Source organism: Ostrea edulis, chromosome 7 (assembly GCF_947568905.1).
Source record: "Ostrea edulis chromosome 7, xbOstEdul1.1, whole genome shotgun sequence".
NCBI classification, from domain to species: domain Eukaryota; kingdom Metazoa; phylum Mollusca; class Bivalvia; order Ostreida; family Ostreidae; genus Ostrea; species Ostrea edulis.
This window is the reverse complement of record NC_079170.1, coordinates 17,167,704-17,185,751: the sequence shown is the minus strand read 5'-3', so window position 1 is coordinate 17,185,751 and position 18,048 is coordinate 17,167,704. Positions and strand designations below refer to the sequence as shown.

At 35.3% G+C, this 18,048-nt stretch overlaps 1 protein-coding gene across 1 annotated transcript in view; it reads right to left on the bottom strand.

Annotated features, from left to right (window-relative positions):
- The window catches only part of LOC125663541 (uncharacterized), a 110,344-nt gene extending 97,907 nt beyond the window's left edge, over positions 1-12,437 (bottom strand). Inside the window, exons 1-2 of the mRNA XM_056143533.1 lie at positions 12,208-12,437; positions 9,669-9,827 (exon numbers count right to left, since the gene is read on the bottom strand). Of these exons, the coding sequence (XP_055999508.1) occupies positions 9,669-9,827; positions 12,208-12,259 (211 nt within the window). The 5' untranslated portion in view covers positions 12,260-12,437. The remainder of the gene's footprint in view (positions 1-9,668; positions 9,828-12,207) is intronic.
- Between the last annotated feature and the right edge of the window lie 5,611 nt (positions 12,438-18,048).

Here is an 18,048-nt window from a genome sequence, read left to right as displayed (position 1 = left end):
CCCGACCGCGAACATACCGAAATCAAAACCCCCGCAATCATTTCCCCATTTACAGTACATATATTGTTGGTTGAAAAATGTCTTTATCAATGACGATTGTAAAAGCTGAAACTTATTTACAATAGCTATGATAGGGAGATCTCCAATAATTCAAAATACACCTCAGAGGGCTCACACTGGGACATTCACTGTTTGTTATCTTCACCTTTCACTGACACAGAGACAAATGAAATTGTAGAAAATACGGATAATTCCTACTCTAAAGTTTGGAGCCTTTGACATTCCATTCCACTTATGAAGGAGAAATCAGAAAAATGGTACCCCACCCCCGGTATATCCTGGAGTCTGTTTTTGCCCAACTCTCTGTTTCGCATTCCTTATGAAAGGCGAAGATAACGAACAGTGATCAATATAGAAATTATGAGATTGATCACTGTTCGTTATCTTCATATTTCATTCATCTTAATTTGAATAAAAACAATGTGCCTTCTTTTTATAGAGAAATAGATGCAGCATTTCTTTTCATTCAATTTTATATCTGATAACTGTCTAATAAAGGAACAATCTAATTAAAATCAGACTTCTTAGATCCGTGACGTATACTTTGTGTAAGAAGATCTGACATAACTCGACTAGGGGGTCATGTTCATGTGAACTTTGTGTTAGCCAATCAGTGCGTCGACAATAAAATCGTCGGTGTTCACAATTCAAGGAAAATAGCTGCGATTATTTGGTTTGAAAGAAAACACATCGCAGCTAGATGTAACATCAAAATGGACTGTTTACGTCGATTGGCGTTATATTCCTCGCAATAGTTAAGTAAATCATCTTGAAAACTATGCAAATCGTACCCATCCCTATTCATACATAGATCGCAATTCACAATTAATTTAATAAGGGTGTATTTTATATCGTATGCTTTGTTGTTTCTATGAACGGAATAGATTAGGCATTATTGCGAAAGTTTGAAATTCCTTGTGTGAGAATATACAATTTTATAGTATGAAAGATTATTCAACTTGTTTACGAATTGCCGGGAACCATCTAAATAACCAGCATTGTCTGTATGGCGCAATCTGACTGGCTGAAGGTCTTTATGAATATTCCAAACGAAAGGTCATGCGGATGTGAACCCATATAGGATTATGTCAGATCCTATTGTAGCGATTGTGAGAGTATTTTAGGATCTATTTTTAATTAGATTGATAAAGGAATAAAAGTTGTATTTTACGGTTTCCATCTTATGCAAAGTGCTCATTGCCTGGTCAAAGTTAAGTTCAATTTATTAAACCGTGCAGTGAATTTATTTGGTAAGGTGTATAGGATCAAGTTCGGGACTCTTCGAGAAAAGTTCGGGAAAAGCGTTCTCGGGAGCTGCCATGCAAAAATAACTATGATTTTAAAAAGAAATGCAAAAAGATGTGAGGGGCCTCCGTGGCCGAGTGGTTAGAGCATCGCGCTCAAAATCACACGGCCTCTCACCTCTGTCGGCGCGGGTTCGAATCGCGCTCGCGCCGGTAAGTGAGAAAGTTTTCCAGTTTACTTTAGGAAGGTCGGTGGTCTCTTCCCAGGTACATTGTATCTGGATTCTCTCTTCCACCAATAAAAACTGGGCGCCACCATATAAGTACAAAATTGTTGAGTGTGGCGGAAAACATCAATCATCAAAAAGATGTGTAAGCACGTGTTTACAGTGCTATAATGTAGCTACGCCACTGGAAGTGTTTATCTGATAACAAGAAACGATTGTTGGTCTCAGGAGGGAGCCTTTGTTGAATAATATGTATATAAGTGATATAATTATAAATCTATCTTTATAAAATGATAAATATGGGCCTAGACAATACTATTAAAAGTATAACTAACACTGAACACCTACACAATTATATGCTGATCATGCCGCATACCAGTCGCAATTTCTCGGCTTACCAGAAAGGCCCGATAATGTGCGATTGGTTGTAGACCTAAGCCCCGCTTCGTTCTGGAAATTTCCATAAGGAGGTATTCTACATCGTCATAATGGCTGACTTCCTTTTTAAACATAGGTGAAAATATAAATATCAGCAACATCTGTCTATTAATTTCATAAATTCTCGCGTAGCTGAGTAGCTGAGTAGGTTATCACATCGACTGCTGAACTGTAGATCGTGTGTTGGAGTCCAGCAGGGGTTTTAAAGAATCTGATTCACAAACCCCAAAATATGGACATTAAAATATATAAAAATGAAAGTAAATTTTGAATAGGAGTATTGGTGTTATAAATATGTATCAGAATCTGGGGTTTTAAAAAACATGTTAGATTTTTAAAATAGGAGCACAACTAAAGCTGTATACATACTAGAACCGGATATGGTACCGTATTTTTGTCATTTTTCACCCAAAACTGGTTACTCTGTAAAGGTTTTGCAATACTGGTTTCATCTCGCCCAAAATATTTAAAGTATTTTTATAATACACATCTTGTCAATTGCCCATAAATGCAAAAATATTTTAGGACGAACTAGGAGCACTATTTTTATTTTTCAAAAAACGATATTCCGGATTGTTGAAAAATATTACGGTTATAATGCGCTGGTGGAGGTAAACTTGTTTTTTTTACAGATAATATGGCTGATTAAGTATCTTATGGAGAAACAAACTACGTTTTTTATTTCGTGTCATGTATAGGTCACTTTACTTCGGTGTTTATTTTTAAAGCAAGGGGAATTCCCTCACCTAATGATAGTTTTCGGTTGCAGCTTATTTTGCCCTTTTACTGTAGATGTTCATTTGTTTTCATCTTTTAAAGTCGTTCACAATAGCATCTTCATTGCATCGTTGCTTAAAAAAACTGTACAATTTTAGTAGTTTTATATTATTATCATACACATTATCATTAAACGAAACGACAGTTACCGAAACTGTTAGGCCTAGTGACTGAAAGGTACATGGCGTCTTCTTTCACTTTCGGATATCGGAAAATATTCAGGCTTCACGCAAGTATTCTTGTATGGTACTGATATCATATCGAATGATTTTTGCTTTATTTATCTTACAAAATTGTTACTACGCAGCTTTAGACTGTTAACATTCGAAATAACTGTTCTATTTAACCTACCTTTACGTAGATTTACATTGTTTACAATATTTTTTTTAACAGGATCAGGTCCTTTGATTTACAGTATCCAAGTTTCGGGCCTGGTCAGGAAAAAAGGAATTCAAAATAAATGAGTTAAACTACAATATGACTTACCATAGCATGCAGCATTCTCGTCAATTAAATCCGACACAGTAAATTATGTAGGCAATTCATAGATAGCCATCCACCTGTTATCGATGAGACATGACGTCATCTGTTTGTGAGACATGTATGACGCATTTTATGCTTGGATTAGGCGGATCAAGTAACCCCCATAAGAAATAGCAATTTTGCAAATACCCGAGATACCTTTTTTTTTATTTCACATATGATATCGTTGTACATGTCAAGAGTTTTTTTTTTTTTTTTTTTTTTTTTTTTTTTTGTTGTTGTTGTCTTTTTTATGTAACTTTACTTGTAAACAAAGACTGCGTTTGGTTTTTTTTTTTGGGGGGGGGGGGGGGGGTCGACAATACAGTATTTATTGTGCACGTTTAATTCCGTTGATTTTCAATTTCATGGCCTAGTTCGAAGGCCTATCAACGTATCAGTGTTCCATTGTCCAATGTAAAATTAGAAAAAGGAAAAGTAGTGTCCTCTTGATTGTCAAGGTGGTGTGTCCCCATACCAAGTTACATTTATACAATATAAACAAATATTTTTTCCAGCGCGCTCAACAAATCAAATTGCGTGTTACAGGTAAAATTAAATTAAGACAGACGGACTGAATGCTGTATTATATGTGTTTTGCCAATTAATAAACTGGACATGTGTTGTGCTAGTAAATATATCTTAATTTAATAACCCAGCCTACAATAGCAACAGGAAATGGAGCTTAAAATATGTCCAATCTTAAAAAAAAATTGTGTACATGTGTGTGGTGGAGGTGGTGGGTGGTGGTCTTCATCAAACTGTCCCAATCCCCCTCCCGAATTCAATTTCTTTTTAAGTGTGCAGTGGATATGTCGCCACATGGACCCATCCAAGTCTACTGTAAGGATGCATGTTTTAAAATTTCGGTGTCAAATGCAACTACTTCACCAAAAAATATATAGACAATTTGCATTTTAGTTGCTTCTATTCATACACGCTATACAGCAGTACTGAAGCCATAACATATAACATCGTGTGTGTGTGTGTGTGTGTGTGTGTGTGTGTGTGTGTGTGAGAGAGAGATACAGAGAGAGAGAGAGAGAGAGAGAGAGAGAGAGAGAGAGAGAGAGAGCATCAGTACATTGTATACAGGTACGGAAAGTTTAATCGAATCTTGAAATGTACAATATATTCTTCTTGTTAATTAACCATTCCACTTCATTCTGATATATTTAACTTCCCCTTTTTTACCCGTGTTAAATTTTTCGGCTGGCACGAGTTAGGACTCCCCCCCCCCCCCCCCCCCCCTTCTTAAACGATGTTACATGCCTAGCTATTTAACGCCCTCTCAGTCAAAAATAAAATAAATACAAAATCTATATTACTACGTCTTCATTCGATTTACTAGATTTTTTTTTTACCACCGTAATACATGTTTATGCAAGCGGACAATCTAGACATTTTTAAAATTATTTTTTCCATCTTCACTAGCAAATGGTATTCAGTTTACGAAGAGCACAATGGACCCAAAACCCATGGCAAGCGAAGATGATTTTTACCCCCGGTTTTCGGGTGTTTTAACTGACCAAAAAATAGTATGTTTGTTTTACAACTTTCATTCAGAAGACGGATAAGTTCGTGAGTCACTGAATAAACAAAAAATCGTCCGCATTCTTATTTCAATCGTCGTCAACTGTACACTTTGTGATGTTTCTACACTGCCTGGAAACATGTAGACAGCGGATCTAAATCATCTAATATTCTTAATTACAATAAAACTTTTAATTATATACATGTAATATATCATTAAATGATATGAATGTATACAAGTCGCCTTTTTATACGTTTTAATTTTCACCCACTATAATGTTTCGCTTAGTATTTATTTCTTTGTTTTATCACACGAAGGTGCACGGTGGCACAAAGGAGGCACAGATGTCAGATATCCACGGCGATCATACCTCGCTCAGAAAATTAGGAGTTCAGAGGTGCCGACAATTTTAATGGTCCACCGTGTTTTATTAAAAAAAATATTAGTTTACAAGGGGGGTGTTTAAAAAATCCATTTTTCTAATTAGTTAGTTTAACCAAAATTATAGAGTTGTCTCTCTTTTTATCGCCAATTAATATAAATTTTAATGGAAATTGATGCGAATAGATATGCAACTTGAACATATAAACTCGTCTTTGGGATAGACGGTAGAACAATACTATTTGCTGTGGTCCTTTCATCGCATGGAAGTTTGATTTTTGATCACGATTTTTCAATTATTTTCAATAAAGCGGAAAACAATTCTAAAGTGTTATGTGTGTGGTGGTGGTGATGGTGGTGGGGGAATAGGGGGGGGGGGGGGGGGTAGCTGCAATAATGTAGCCCTATCCAATTTTTTTTCATTCTGACGTTTTCGGGATAGGGCTACAATTCCATAGGATCTCCGTAATGGTGCAAAATAATTTTATGAATAACCGATTAATAAACTCTGTGTATTAGTCCCAAATGTTGTTTACACCAAAAGGAATACCAACTTTGTGCTCGGGTATGTCTAATAAAGGTGTTTTTCATTAAATATAATGTACAGCATGCAAAATTCTTCGTCTGCTCCGCCATGCTTGTTATCGCGAGATCTCGTAGGTGGATCTAATGAAAAACCTAAACATTGACAATCAGCGCGAAAATGTAGTTACTCGAGCCACTTCGACAAAGAAAGGAAAATCATATTGTTGCAGAAAGAATTTACACTCTGCTGTTCGGTTTTTAACTTGATATTAAATTCAAACCTTTTCAATACCGACGAAATAGCTTTCGCCTCCATACTTGTCCATTGATGTAAATACAACCTTATATGGCATATGCAAATGATTTGACAATCGGAAGTTGAAACTTCAGTACATCAAACATGGCGCACAAATATGAATCGAGAAATTGGAATTTATCGAAATTGTTGAAAACGGTAGAATAAAGCCTCACAAATCTTAAGTTGCAGGTTGTAAATTTATATATTGACCAAGAAACATAAATAGAATATCATTTTATTTACGTAAAAAAAGTCAGGAAATGTTTAGATTGAGCGCAAATGTTGCGGGAGTGAATCACTCCCGCATTTGCACCATTACGGAGATCCTAAGGAGTTGTAGCCCTCTCCCTGAAAAAAAAAATGAGAGGGCTACATTATTGCAGCTGGGGGGGGGGGGGGGGGGGGGGGGGGGGCAATATATCACCACAAATTTAAACATAGTATTTTTAACAGTTGTGATTTACAACCAGAATAAGCCCCAAAAATATGCATATATATTTTTTGTGTATTACACTGATTTTCATAACGTCAAAAGCATGACGTAAGCATCATGTCGTTATATAGTTTTCCTGTTGAAAAACAACACAAAGTTTAATCAACTGTATAACGAAAACTAGAAAAGATATAGTTATAAAATAAATTGTTCTATAATCTATAAATGTTTGAGCATCAACTATGAAAGTCTCATTTATTTTTGGCTAAAGGGCCAATTTTAGTACTTTGTGGCTCAGATTGCTTTCAACTGAAACTGCATTTTTTGACGAAATAAAATTTTGAAAATTTTCAATTTTAAAACATTGCTGTACATATCCTCCACTTTTCATCTATATCAAATTTATCTGGTGTAGAACACCTTCTTAAAAGCGTTCTGAAATTTCTATAAGGCTGATTCAAGGCTAAAGTCACGGACTGAAGAAACGAACAGGAATATAATTATCAAAGCTTACTTCTTCTGTAATATCAAACTCAAGTATCGATAAACAACGATCGATTTACTTCATATCGTATCATCATTAAGTTGTCATTAAAAAAAATGTTTTAGATCCGCCAAGCATGTTCGCCACTCTATTCGCTGTTGGCTATTTCGGGGTACATGTAGTTCATCGAAAACGAAAGTAGGTTTTTAATAAATTTTCCCATGTTCACTAATTTAGTAAGCTTCTAATATAGCTTACGGACTTCGCCTCACATATAAAGCAATATGAAAGGTGCAAACAGTAACTATGGAGCAAGCGTTTAGGAGTTTATTGACAAAATGTGCTAATTTATAAGTATAGATGGATCTCTTTCATACACGTAAAAGGTTAAACAGAACTCATCATAGCGAATTTACCATTAGCTTTGAATTACCTCAAAACTATTGGTATTTCTAGCAATGAAATCTATGTATTCTCCTTTTGATTTCCATACATGTATCCTCTGATTGTTACGCCATTGTGGACTTAGTAATTCATTGATTTATTCATCGCTGAAGTTTTTGTTATTACAATTGGCTGTGTAAATTTTGCGAATTGGTCACTAGAACATATTTACCGCCAGATTGGTGTCATCAAATGTTACAAAACTTTCTTTGTAAACCTTGAAAATGATGAAATATATCTAGCAGGTACATACAAAATCTTTCAGTCAAGAACAACAAGTGTTAGGCCTTGGAAAACCCCATTTCCTTTTTGTTACTGACATTTCTTGGAGGCGATGTTCTTTGCTTGTAAATTGTTTTCTGGCTGATCCATCATTTGAAAAAGAATACAATGTGCCTTTTCAAGCTAGTGAAACATGTTTATATACACACTTCCTATTTATAATCTTATGTTATTGTCGCATATTCTGATAAAAGTACATGTGCAATGTATTTAATTCCAGATGCAGAGATGAACATGACAAATTGTATAAATTACAAAACGTTAATGAAAAACCTGTGAGAATTATTTGTCACAGTCCGCATATATAATGTATAAGTTCCCCCGGCGGAAACCGGAGAAACCCCAAATGCCTCCATCAACTGGCAAAAGGCGAACCCACGGGTGACCGTGATGAGCCGGTTCTCCTGGTACCACAACAACAGAGAATATCACAGTTTTTGACGTAGCCTTGATCAAGCGTGAAACCGTTAATGATTGAATCAAGTTCGGTTCAGGCTTTGATTGCACAGACAACGCGCTTTATATTCTTTGTCTTAAGGCCCGGTCCCACTGGGGAGAGGAATAATTGCGCATGAATTGAGTATACACATTTCGGGCGTTCGTTGTCGTCCGGAACAAAATTGGCCAATAATGACAAATTTCTTAGTATGAATTACGGATATATTAATAATGTATAGCGAATATATGACGAATAAAAGCGGATATTTCACGAATAGAAAGTGAATGCGATTGCGGATGCTCTCCCATGAGGGATACAACTGGTAAATGACTGGCAAATATGTCGATTTCTGTCACATTTATATAGAAATTTGGGCTTACGTGAAGTATTTGTTATGCATTCGCAAATTGTTCGCAAATCAGATGCAAAGCAGACGTGATACAAACGCATTATTTGTGGGCAGTCTGTATACATTCACTACAAATTATTTTAGTTTGTGACGTGGACGTGATGGGCACGCTATATATCCGTTTTACACTCTGTTCCAGTCCGCTGACAAGCCGCAATACCCCGTCAATAGCGGATATCAGCGGATATACAGCTCATAAATTGAGTATGCATTGCGTATGTAAGGCGGAAGTCATCCGCAACCAAAATTTTGTGCAGCTCAAAAATCCTGGGAACGGAAAAATGTGCCTCTGCGGATAATTGCGAACGTGTGCGGATGTCGGCCGACTCATACAAGCATGTTTCACGAATATTGCGGATGTTTAGCGAATATAAACCAATTTTGTGCGCAATTCATACGCAAATCTTCCGAAAGGCCAGTGGGACCGGGCCTTTAAATACGTTTACAGCTAAAGGTTAACAAGGATGCAAGAGTTACCGCGCCTGCCCCAGAATTAAAAGCTTTAATAGAATACAATTGTTGATAAATGCCATTATAAAAGTAACGAAACATCACATTTACTCATGAAAGGTGAACAAACAGTGATCAATCTCATAACTCCTATAAGCAATATAAAATGCATAATTGGCCAAACACGGTCCCCGGGACACACCAGAGGTAGGATCAGGTGCCTAGGAAGAGTAAACATCCCCTGTCGACCGGTCACACCTGCCGTGAGCCCTACACTGTATATCCTGATTAGGGAAACGGAGTTATCATGTAGAATAGTACTCTGGTTGTTATAGAAAACTCTCCTTTATGCTGGTAATACTATAACACCTTAAACATCTCTGTATATGATTCCGCCAGCCTGCATTTCATAGCTGGTGTTCAAAATTATAACCTTGACGTGTGAAAGAATGACTATACCTTAATCAAAATGGTGATACAATCTAAAATTGTGTACCATGAAAGGTGAAGATCTATCTCATAACTCCTATAAGCAATACAAAATAGATAGTTGAGCAAACACGGACCCCTGGACATACCAAAGGTAAGATCAGGTGTCTAGGAGGAGTAAACATCCCCTGTCGACTGGTCACCATGCACTGCGAAAGAACTTACTCTCGTTGTATAGAACTATTACACTATCAAGTTTCATATCGTGACGTAGCGATTATTAGCGTCTTACCTAAAATACCTATCAACGATGAATATCTTTGATAGAATCCCGTCCAATATTCTTCATTTGATCCGTTCAAATCACTCGATTTAAGTGTGTCTTCATTAGCTTTACATTCCTCTTGCGCCTGAAACCAGTTCCATGATTTTTGTGATAAGATAGTGATATCTGCAAGAAAAACAGGAACGGTAAATATCAACTAAGAGGACTCATTTTTTCTATTCAGTTTCATGTCAAAATTCCTGTAAATGTTCAAAATAGCATTACGAAATGTTTACCCTGTCAGGACATTGTTTATTTTGTTTCCGTAAGATCATAAATTGTGACATAATTTTATCTATTAATAAAAACTTGTCAAAATATTTATATTTTTGTTTGCCATTGATTGAGTAACACTGAATGTTAATAGTCAGCACTTTGTAGCCATGATAATTCACGGTTGCATAGAGAAACTGTAAGCATCCGGTAGCAGTATTCTGATGGTTAGGGCGATCACCTCACAATCAGGAGACTAGGGTGCGATTTTCGATCCTGGTACCGCATCAAATCTATGATAATTCCAATGTTATTTATTGCAATTGTTTTGATAGGACAAAAATAAATCTAAGCGATAATTTACACATCAATAGATCCAAACACGCTAAATTAGTTCATCTTCCTCAATCCCCACCTCCACCCACCTGTTTATGTACCAACGTTTTGCATATTTACCTGGTATGTAAATATTGTGACATATATACAATAATTGTTTCATTGGCTGGGATAAGACTTCATTTCTAGTCGTCCTTATTTTGCAATTATGTAACGCAAATTTTGTCATATTACATGTTCTTGCATAATCTTATCCCAGCCTTTACTTTGTTGTCAAGTCATTTGTTCAAGAATAAATGTCCAAACCTCACTCTAATTTCATGTTGTCTATTGTATAGAAGTTCATCTTATAGGAAGATGCAAAAACAAGCTGCGTCAAACTCAGATAGCTCAAGTTTTCAAATAGTTGTGGATATAGATAAATCCAAAAACGGTATATATACATACGCGCCTGAAAACAAATAACATAGTGCGTGAAAAGTATTCAAATTCTTGAAATTGATGGTACAGAGAACGAATTGAAATTATATGTATAAATATCTAACATACTGTTTGAAGAATTTATCAATGTGTAAATTCTGGACATTTTACTCACAAACTTAACATAAAAGTGCTTCGAACTTTTATTTAATGTAATTCTATAACATTTAACACAGGAAGTGGTTGTTACTTCCCTACACGCCTGGCATCAGAAGTGAAAGTCATGGTCATTGGTCTCTCAGATTTGACCTTAAAGAGGAAGGTCTTGTATGACATGATAAAGAACCCTCACTGTTACGAACTAAGCACCATGTATTTGTAAACATTTGCGGTATTTATAACACCAATACTCCTATTCAAAATTTACTTTCATTTTTATATATTTCAAGGGCCATATTTTGGGGTTTGTGAATCAGGTTCTTTAAAACCCCTGCTGGACTCCAACACACGATCTAAAGTTCGGCAGTCGATGTGATAACCTACTCAGCTACGCGAGAATTTATGGAATGAATAGACATATATTGCTGATATTTATATTTTCATCCATGTTTAAAAAGGAAGTCAGCCATTATGACGATGTAGAATACCTCCTTATGAAAATTTCCAGAACGAAACGGGGATTAGGTCTACAACCAATCGCACATTATCGGGCCTTTCTGGCAAGCCGAGAAATTGCGACTGGTATACGGCATGATCAGCATATAACTGTGTAGGTGTTCAGTGTTAGTTATACTTATAATAGCATTGTCTAGGCCCATATTTATCATTTTATAAAGATAGATTTATAATTATATCACTTATATACATATTATTCAACAAAGGCTCCCTCCTGAGACCAACAATCGTTTCTTGTTATCAGATAAACACTTCCAGTGGCGTAGCTATATTATAGCACTGTAAGCACGTGCTTACACATCATTTTGATTGCTTGATGTTTTCCGCCACACTCAACAATTTTGTAGTTATATGGTGGCGCCCAGTTTTTATTGGTGGAAGAGAGAATCCAGATACAATGTACCTGGGAAGAGACCACTGACCTTCCTAAAGTAAACTGGGGAACTTTCTCACTTACCGGCGCGAGCGCGATTCGAACCCCCGCCAACAGAGGTGAGATGCCGTGTGATTTTGAGCGCGATGCTCTAACCACTCGTTCACGGAGGCCCCTCACATTTTTTTGCATTTCTTTTTAAAATCATAGTTATTTTTTCATAGCAGCTCCCGACAACGCTTTTCCCGAACTTTTCCCGAAGAGTCCCGAACTTGATCCTATACACCGTACCAAATAAATTCACTGCACGGTTTAATAAATTGAACTCAACTTTGAGCAGGCAATGAGCACTTTGCATAAGATGGAAACCGTAAAATACAACTTTTGTCTGATACATGTATGTTAACAATTTAACCATCTGAAAGCGATGTGTAATTATAGAGAATATGTGATCACGATCAATCAAATAAAAAACATATATATACATACCTTTTACTGAGAGAAGACACAAGAACACAAAAATAGACCTCTTGTTGTCCATCAGTTTTCTTTAAATGTATACGAAGAAATCACAAGGTCCCTAAAATTCTTTTAAATTAATACCGTGCGTTTACCACATAATATGTTGCAGTAAAGGAAATCGTGTTATTGACGACACGACACTTTCTTGCAGTTTAAAAAAGTCATTGGGTATATGTTATTAATCACCTTTGTTTTTTCAAATGGCTGTGCGAACTAGTCATAATGAACGTGACAATGAAATGCAAATGCCCGTATAAAATGACGGATATCTAATAGAGATTTGTTTTTAAAACATAATATTGTGTTTGTAAATAAATTCTGCATCTGATTTCAATCTACCGGTTTGTTCTTCAATACATTTTCCAACTCATTTTATCAGTTTTAGAGAACCTATGGAACATCAGATACAATGTTTTGTATGAAAATTTGAAATGATATTTATCACACAGCTGTGAAACGTGAATAAGAAGAGTTGAATTAGGAAGTCACGGTGAAGAACTACATCAGTACTTGACATACATTTGTGTTTATACGGAAGTTTTCTTACACCGTTGCTTCCGGTTAATAATCACGAAGCTGTACGTGTATTTCATTTGTTTTGTACTTGTTTCTTGGTATTTTCCACATTCTCTGCATATTAAAGGGACTGGTTCACGATTTTTGATAAAAATATTTTTCATTTTTGATGTTAAACATTAGAAATATAGCTCATTTAATGTTGACAGCCAAAATTTTGACCTTCTGAATGCAAGAATAAAAGTAATATTTTAGCCTTAAATATGTGTTATGTAAACAAAGACTCGAGTCTTTTTATGTAAACAAACAAACAAGTGAAATATTAATTTTGCAATATAATCCATCTTAAGTTTGCATAGTAGCAAATTTTAACTTTTAGATGACACATTTCACCCCAAAAATGCTTGAAATGTGAAAGATATAATAATACTTAGATCGATATCCATTTCTTTTGAAAATTTCGTAAACAATAGCATACCGCAATCTTTGTTTACAAAACAAATAATAAACTCTCTAAAATGAGCCTCTGTGATGATGTATAACCTTAATTTTCATGTAAAATTTTTCAAACACATTAGACAATAGATTTTGATCATTAAAAGTGAAAAACAAAATTTTGGGTAAAATCGTGAGTCAGCCCCTTTAACCTACTTAATGAATTATTACATGACAGCATACTCATTACAAGTCCTTCAGTGTGATAGGTTGACGGTGCCACTGTCAGGGCGATCGCAACAAAGGCGAAGTGGCAATCCGAAGAAAAGAAATAAATGGGGAGCAGTGCGTTTTCACTAAAAAGGAGTTGTCAAAAACTAGATGTGGCACATGCTTATATTTTTCTTAATGTCTTGAATTGGAGGGAGTGTAAACCTTTTTTAGATCCGCCACTATAAGTTTTAAACATAAAGGCATCGCATTGGTTAAAAATACACTACTGAAAGGAATTTCCGAAGTTGCTGCGACCAAATATTGATTGACCCATAGAACCATGTGCAGAAACAATTTAATCCATAAAACAAGAATTATTGTCACATTTATCAGATACTTTCAAATTTCTATGTAGGGACACACCATTGGACAAACTTTTTTAGAGAGCCTGGAGTAAAGTGTAGGAGTTTCTCCTGTTCAATACATTTTTGTGCATCAATTAGTGAGGGGCAAATTATAATTAGAAACTGAAATTACCCGCAAAATTATATTTTTGAACCAACGGCATCAAGCAAAGGAAGAAATGGAGATATTGGAAGTATGCATGTAACACAATTCACGTCAATTTTTGTAGCGCACATTGTCGGCCAAAGAAAAGTACATAAAACACCAATTTTGACTGTCCAAAATGTGGTTACACATGTACATCAACAATCAACTTCATTTGGTTTAAGATGCGTTTCTGAATGACATTTATTGAAGAAAAAATGATTACAAGGGCGGTATCATTGAAAATTTGTTATGGCAAATGCTACCAGAACCATGGTAAGATGTATATCATTTTCTGCAATATGATGAAGATTTATATGGTCCTTAATAAAGGTGTCAGGCAACGCCTTCCCCAAAATGATTAATACATTGCTATAATGTTCTTGCAATTCGTAAAGCTTAAGCAAAGTTTACTGTTCACTTGATTTTGTCTTGCCCGATCACGTAAACCACAGGGATTAGTTCGACGAAAACTGATGAAACCACGATATATTGAAGTGAATCATTGATTTAAGAACGGAAGCTAAACCTACTTCCTGTACAGGATGTAAAACAGCACAATTTTTGGCTCGTTGCTATATTAAAAATACATGTTTTAAAGTATTTTATCAAAGTTATTTATGTGTAAAACATTTTCATAGCATCTTCTTCCATGCTATCGATACTAAATTGAATATGGATGATTATTTCGAACGATCACATTGCCATTTACAAAATTGTAAATTTTATTATTCCAAAGATAGGAATTTTGTTCCAGAATAGGATTAAATTTGTATGATACCATTTTAAGCTTGTGTTTGATAACTATATCTAAGATTTTTGGTACTGGGCGACTTTGGAACATGTTATCCACTGTACTTGTAAGACTTCTGCACCCCGGATCCTTAATGAAGGACAAAAACTGTCATAAATTGACCGATACTCAAACATAATTTTTACAACCAAACGTGTAAGAAACACTAAATGATCGTCATTTAGAGAGTAAAGCCTCTATCAAAATTGCAAATTTCATGATCCCCTGACTGAACTCAACTTGGCATATGATATTAATGCGTAAAAGATTTAAATAACATAACCTCCAATGCCTTTAACATTGAATTGAAACTAAATTGAAATTTGGAAAGAGCTGGTTGATCTTTATCAAAATTGTAAATATCATGATGCAGGGCAGGGGCTTTGGTACCAGGGTGGGCTGAATAGGTGTAAATGACTAATGTAGGTGTTAACAATTGAAGAATAATCCACACAAAAAACAAGTTACGATTGTGAACATAAAAAGGCCCGAAAAAAGTATCTGTTTAAAATGTGTCTTGAATCACGCTTGATCTTTGTATTGAATATGTTAGATACATGTATATGCCAAGTATCTATCTCAACTTAAATCAAAGTTAGTTCTTATTTGATAGCATTAGTATGTTACGAATAAGAGTTTTCCCGCCTTTTTAAAAAGATCTTGATATCTGTTAGGATTCATTCGGATTATTGCTTTGGAAAAAGTGTCCATCCGTCGAACGAAATGAAATAATATACAAGTGTATATTGTGTATTAATATAAGATGAAAAATTAATTTGAATATCAATTTGCTCGACGCAAAAGCTGTATGTTATCTGAAAGGACCCCCCCCCCCCCCGAATTGATGCTTTTTCCATTGATTTTAGCATTTTTGACTATTCTATGCCAACTTCACGCCCCTGTTATACAACACAAAGCAATTTTGGATCACATTAAACGTAATTGGATTTATTCATACACTGTATGTTCCTTATTTGAATGTCAGATTTTGGGACTTCCACTGAAAATCATATATTTTCAGGGCCAGATGACTTTAGAAACTGTAACTACTTCTTTAGTATGAAGCATCTTTGGGACAGGGGGATATACATTTCACATACCAATACTACTACACCCGTGGGACCTTACCATATTTTTATAGGACTCACGGCTGGTTTTACCTGCCGAAATGAGATGCTTACACCTGATCCAACTTCTGATATGTCAAAGTCTTCATTTTGTACTCCTTACAAGAGAGATTCATAACTTTTTCTTATCTTCGCCTTCTCATACTTAAAAGGACCAGGTAGCTCTTTACCAAGATTATAAATTTCATGATTTGATTCTAAGGGTAGGTATTATTATAGTGGGGTGGGGCCAAATTTGTCATATTGATTGAGAATGTCTTTATGATTTGACCAATTTCCCACATACTACATAAAATTAGAATGCATATAAAAGAAAATCAGAAAGAGATGTTCCGAAATTGTGAATCTCGCAACCACAGGGTTCTGACTGTACGGCCGGTCCAAAATAGTCACATAGTACCTTAACTCTTTTATCAGTATGGACACTTTGGGGATATTTCTGTTCAAGAACACATTTTGTGTTATGAAAGGTGAATATCAGAATTTAGCTTAGATATAAATGGATGTATATACTTTAGTTTTAAACACATTTAATATCCCAGTCAATGGGACGGTAGAATATCAGTTACCGTACCTATACTGGATTCCTAATCTTTACATAAACCCTTACAAAGATACATTCCAGTAAATGTAACAAGCCTCTATCGATGCTCCTCGCGAAAATATCACCACCTGTGAAGGAGAAACTGCAAACGCATTTTTGCGCAACATATGACCCAAGTGGTGTAAATCAAATATGGATTCTAAAAAATTCTAAAGAACTTTTGATAAATTTGAAATGAAAACTTTTCTCAAACAACATCAAAAGGTATGACTTTTCAACACTTTACACGATCACTCCTCACGACGAATTAAAGACTAAACCTTTTGACATTATAAACAGTTGCTTAGTCAACAAAAACAGGAAAAGGAAATATTCATATCTGGTGTGTCCAGGGGTCCGTGTTTTGCCCAACTATCTATTGTGTATTGCTTGTAGGAGTTATGAGATTGATCACTGTTCGTTATCTTCACCTTGCATCTAGTGATCAGTCATTCAAAAATTACTTTGTTAAACATCACTCTGATTCTACGCTCACGTACTCTGCAGTTGATGCTAAGAATGTGCTGGAGTTCCTCATTAACAATATATTCGTGGTCTTTGGTGATCAGATATTCAAATAGTCTGTTAGAATTACCATGGGCATGAATTGTGCTCCTTTGTTAACTGACCTATTTTTATATTCTTATAAGGCACATCTTATTTAAAAGCTTCTTCACGAGAAGGAAAAACAATCTGTTATTGTGACCTTCAACTCGACATTTAGATATATCGACGGCATCTTTTATCTATTGACGACAATCATTTTCATTCATGTGTCGATTCGATTTATCCCAGTGAAAATAAAAGACACCACAGAATCTTCCACATCTGCTTCGCACTTAGATATTCTATTGAAGATAGGTATTAAACTCAAGTGTATGATAAACAGGATCCCTTCAGGATACTGACAAGTTGATGTTACAGGGGTTTCAACTGTCGCGTTAAAAATCAGCATTTCACAAATTCTGTGGTCTTTATAACTATCTAATTTACAAACGCAACTAACCTGTGAATAGGTCGAATTCGCTCTGACGTTTTTAATATCAATTACATTGATTTTAATTATGGATTTCTACGTTTACCTGATTAAAATATATGGGAGTTATGAGATTGATCACTGTTCATTATCTTCACCTTGCAGTGCTCACAGCGGGTGTGACCGATCAACAGTGGATGCTTACTCCTCCTAGGTACCTTATCTCATATCTGGTGTGTCCAGGGGTCCATTTTTCCCTACTTTTGATATTGTATTCTTCACAGAAATTTTGAGATTGATAAATGTTGGTTATTTTCACTTTTTTATACACTCAACGATGGTGGCTATATAACTCATTGTGAAAATGAAGAAAAACCATATCATGATGATACATGGAAATTGTTCAAAAAACTGAAGTAGACTCGAGTAATCCGAACTACTTGACTGATTGGAGTAACTTTCTGTTATACATTTCGTGTTCATGCTTCTGAAGTTTAATAAAATAGCTTATATATATATATATATATATATATATATATATATATATAGGTATTGTTGTTTATGCATTTGCGTTCGATTGAGAATATTTTACTCATATTGAGACGTCACCAGCTGT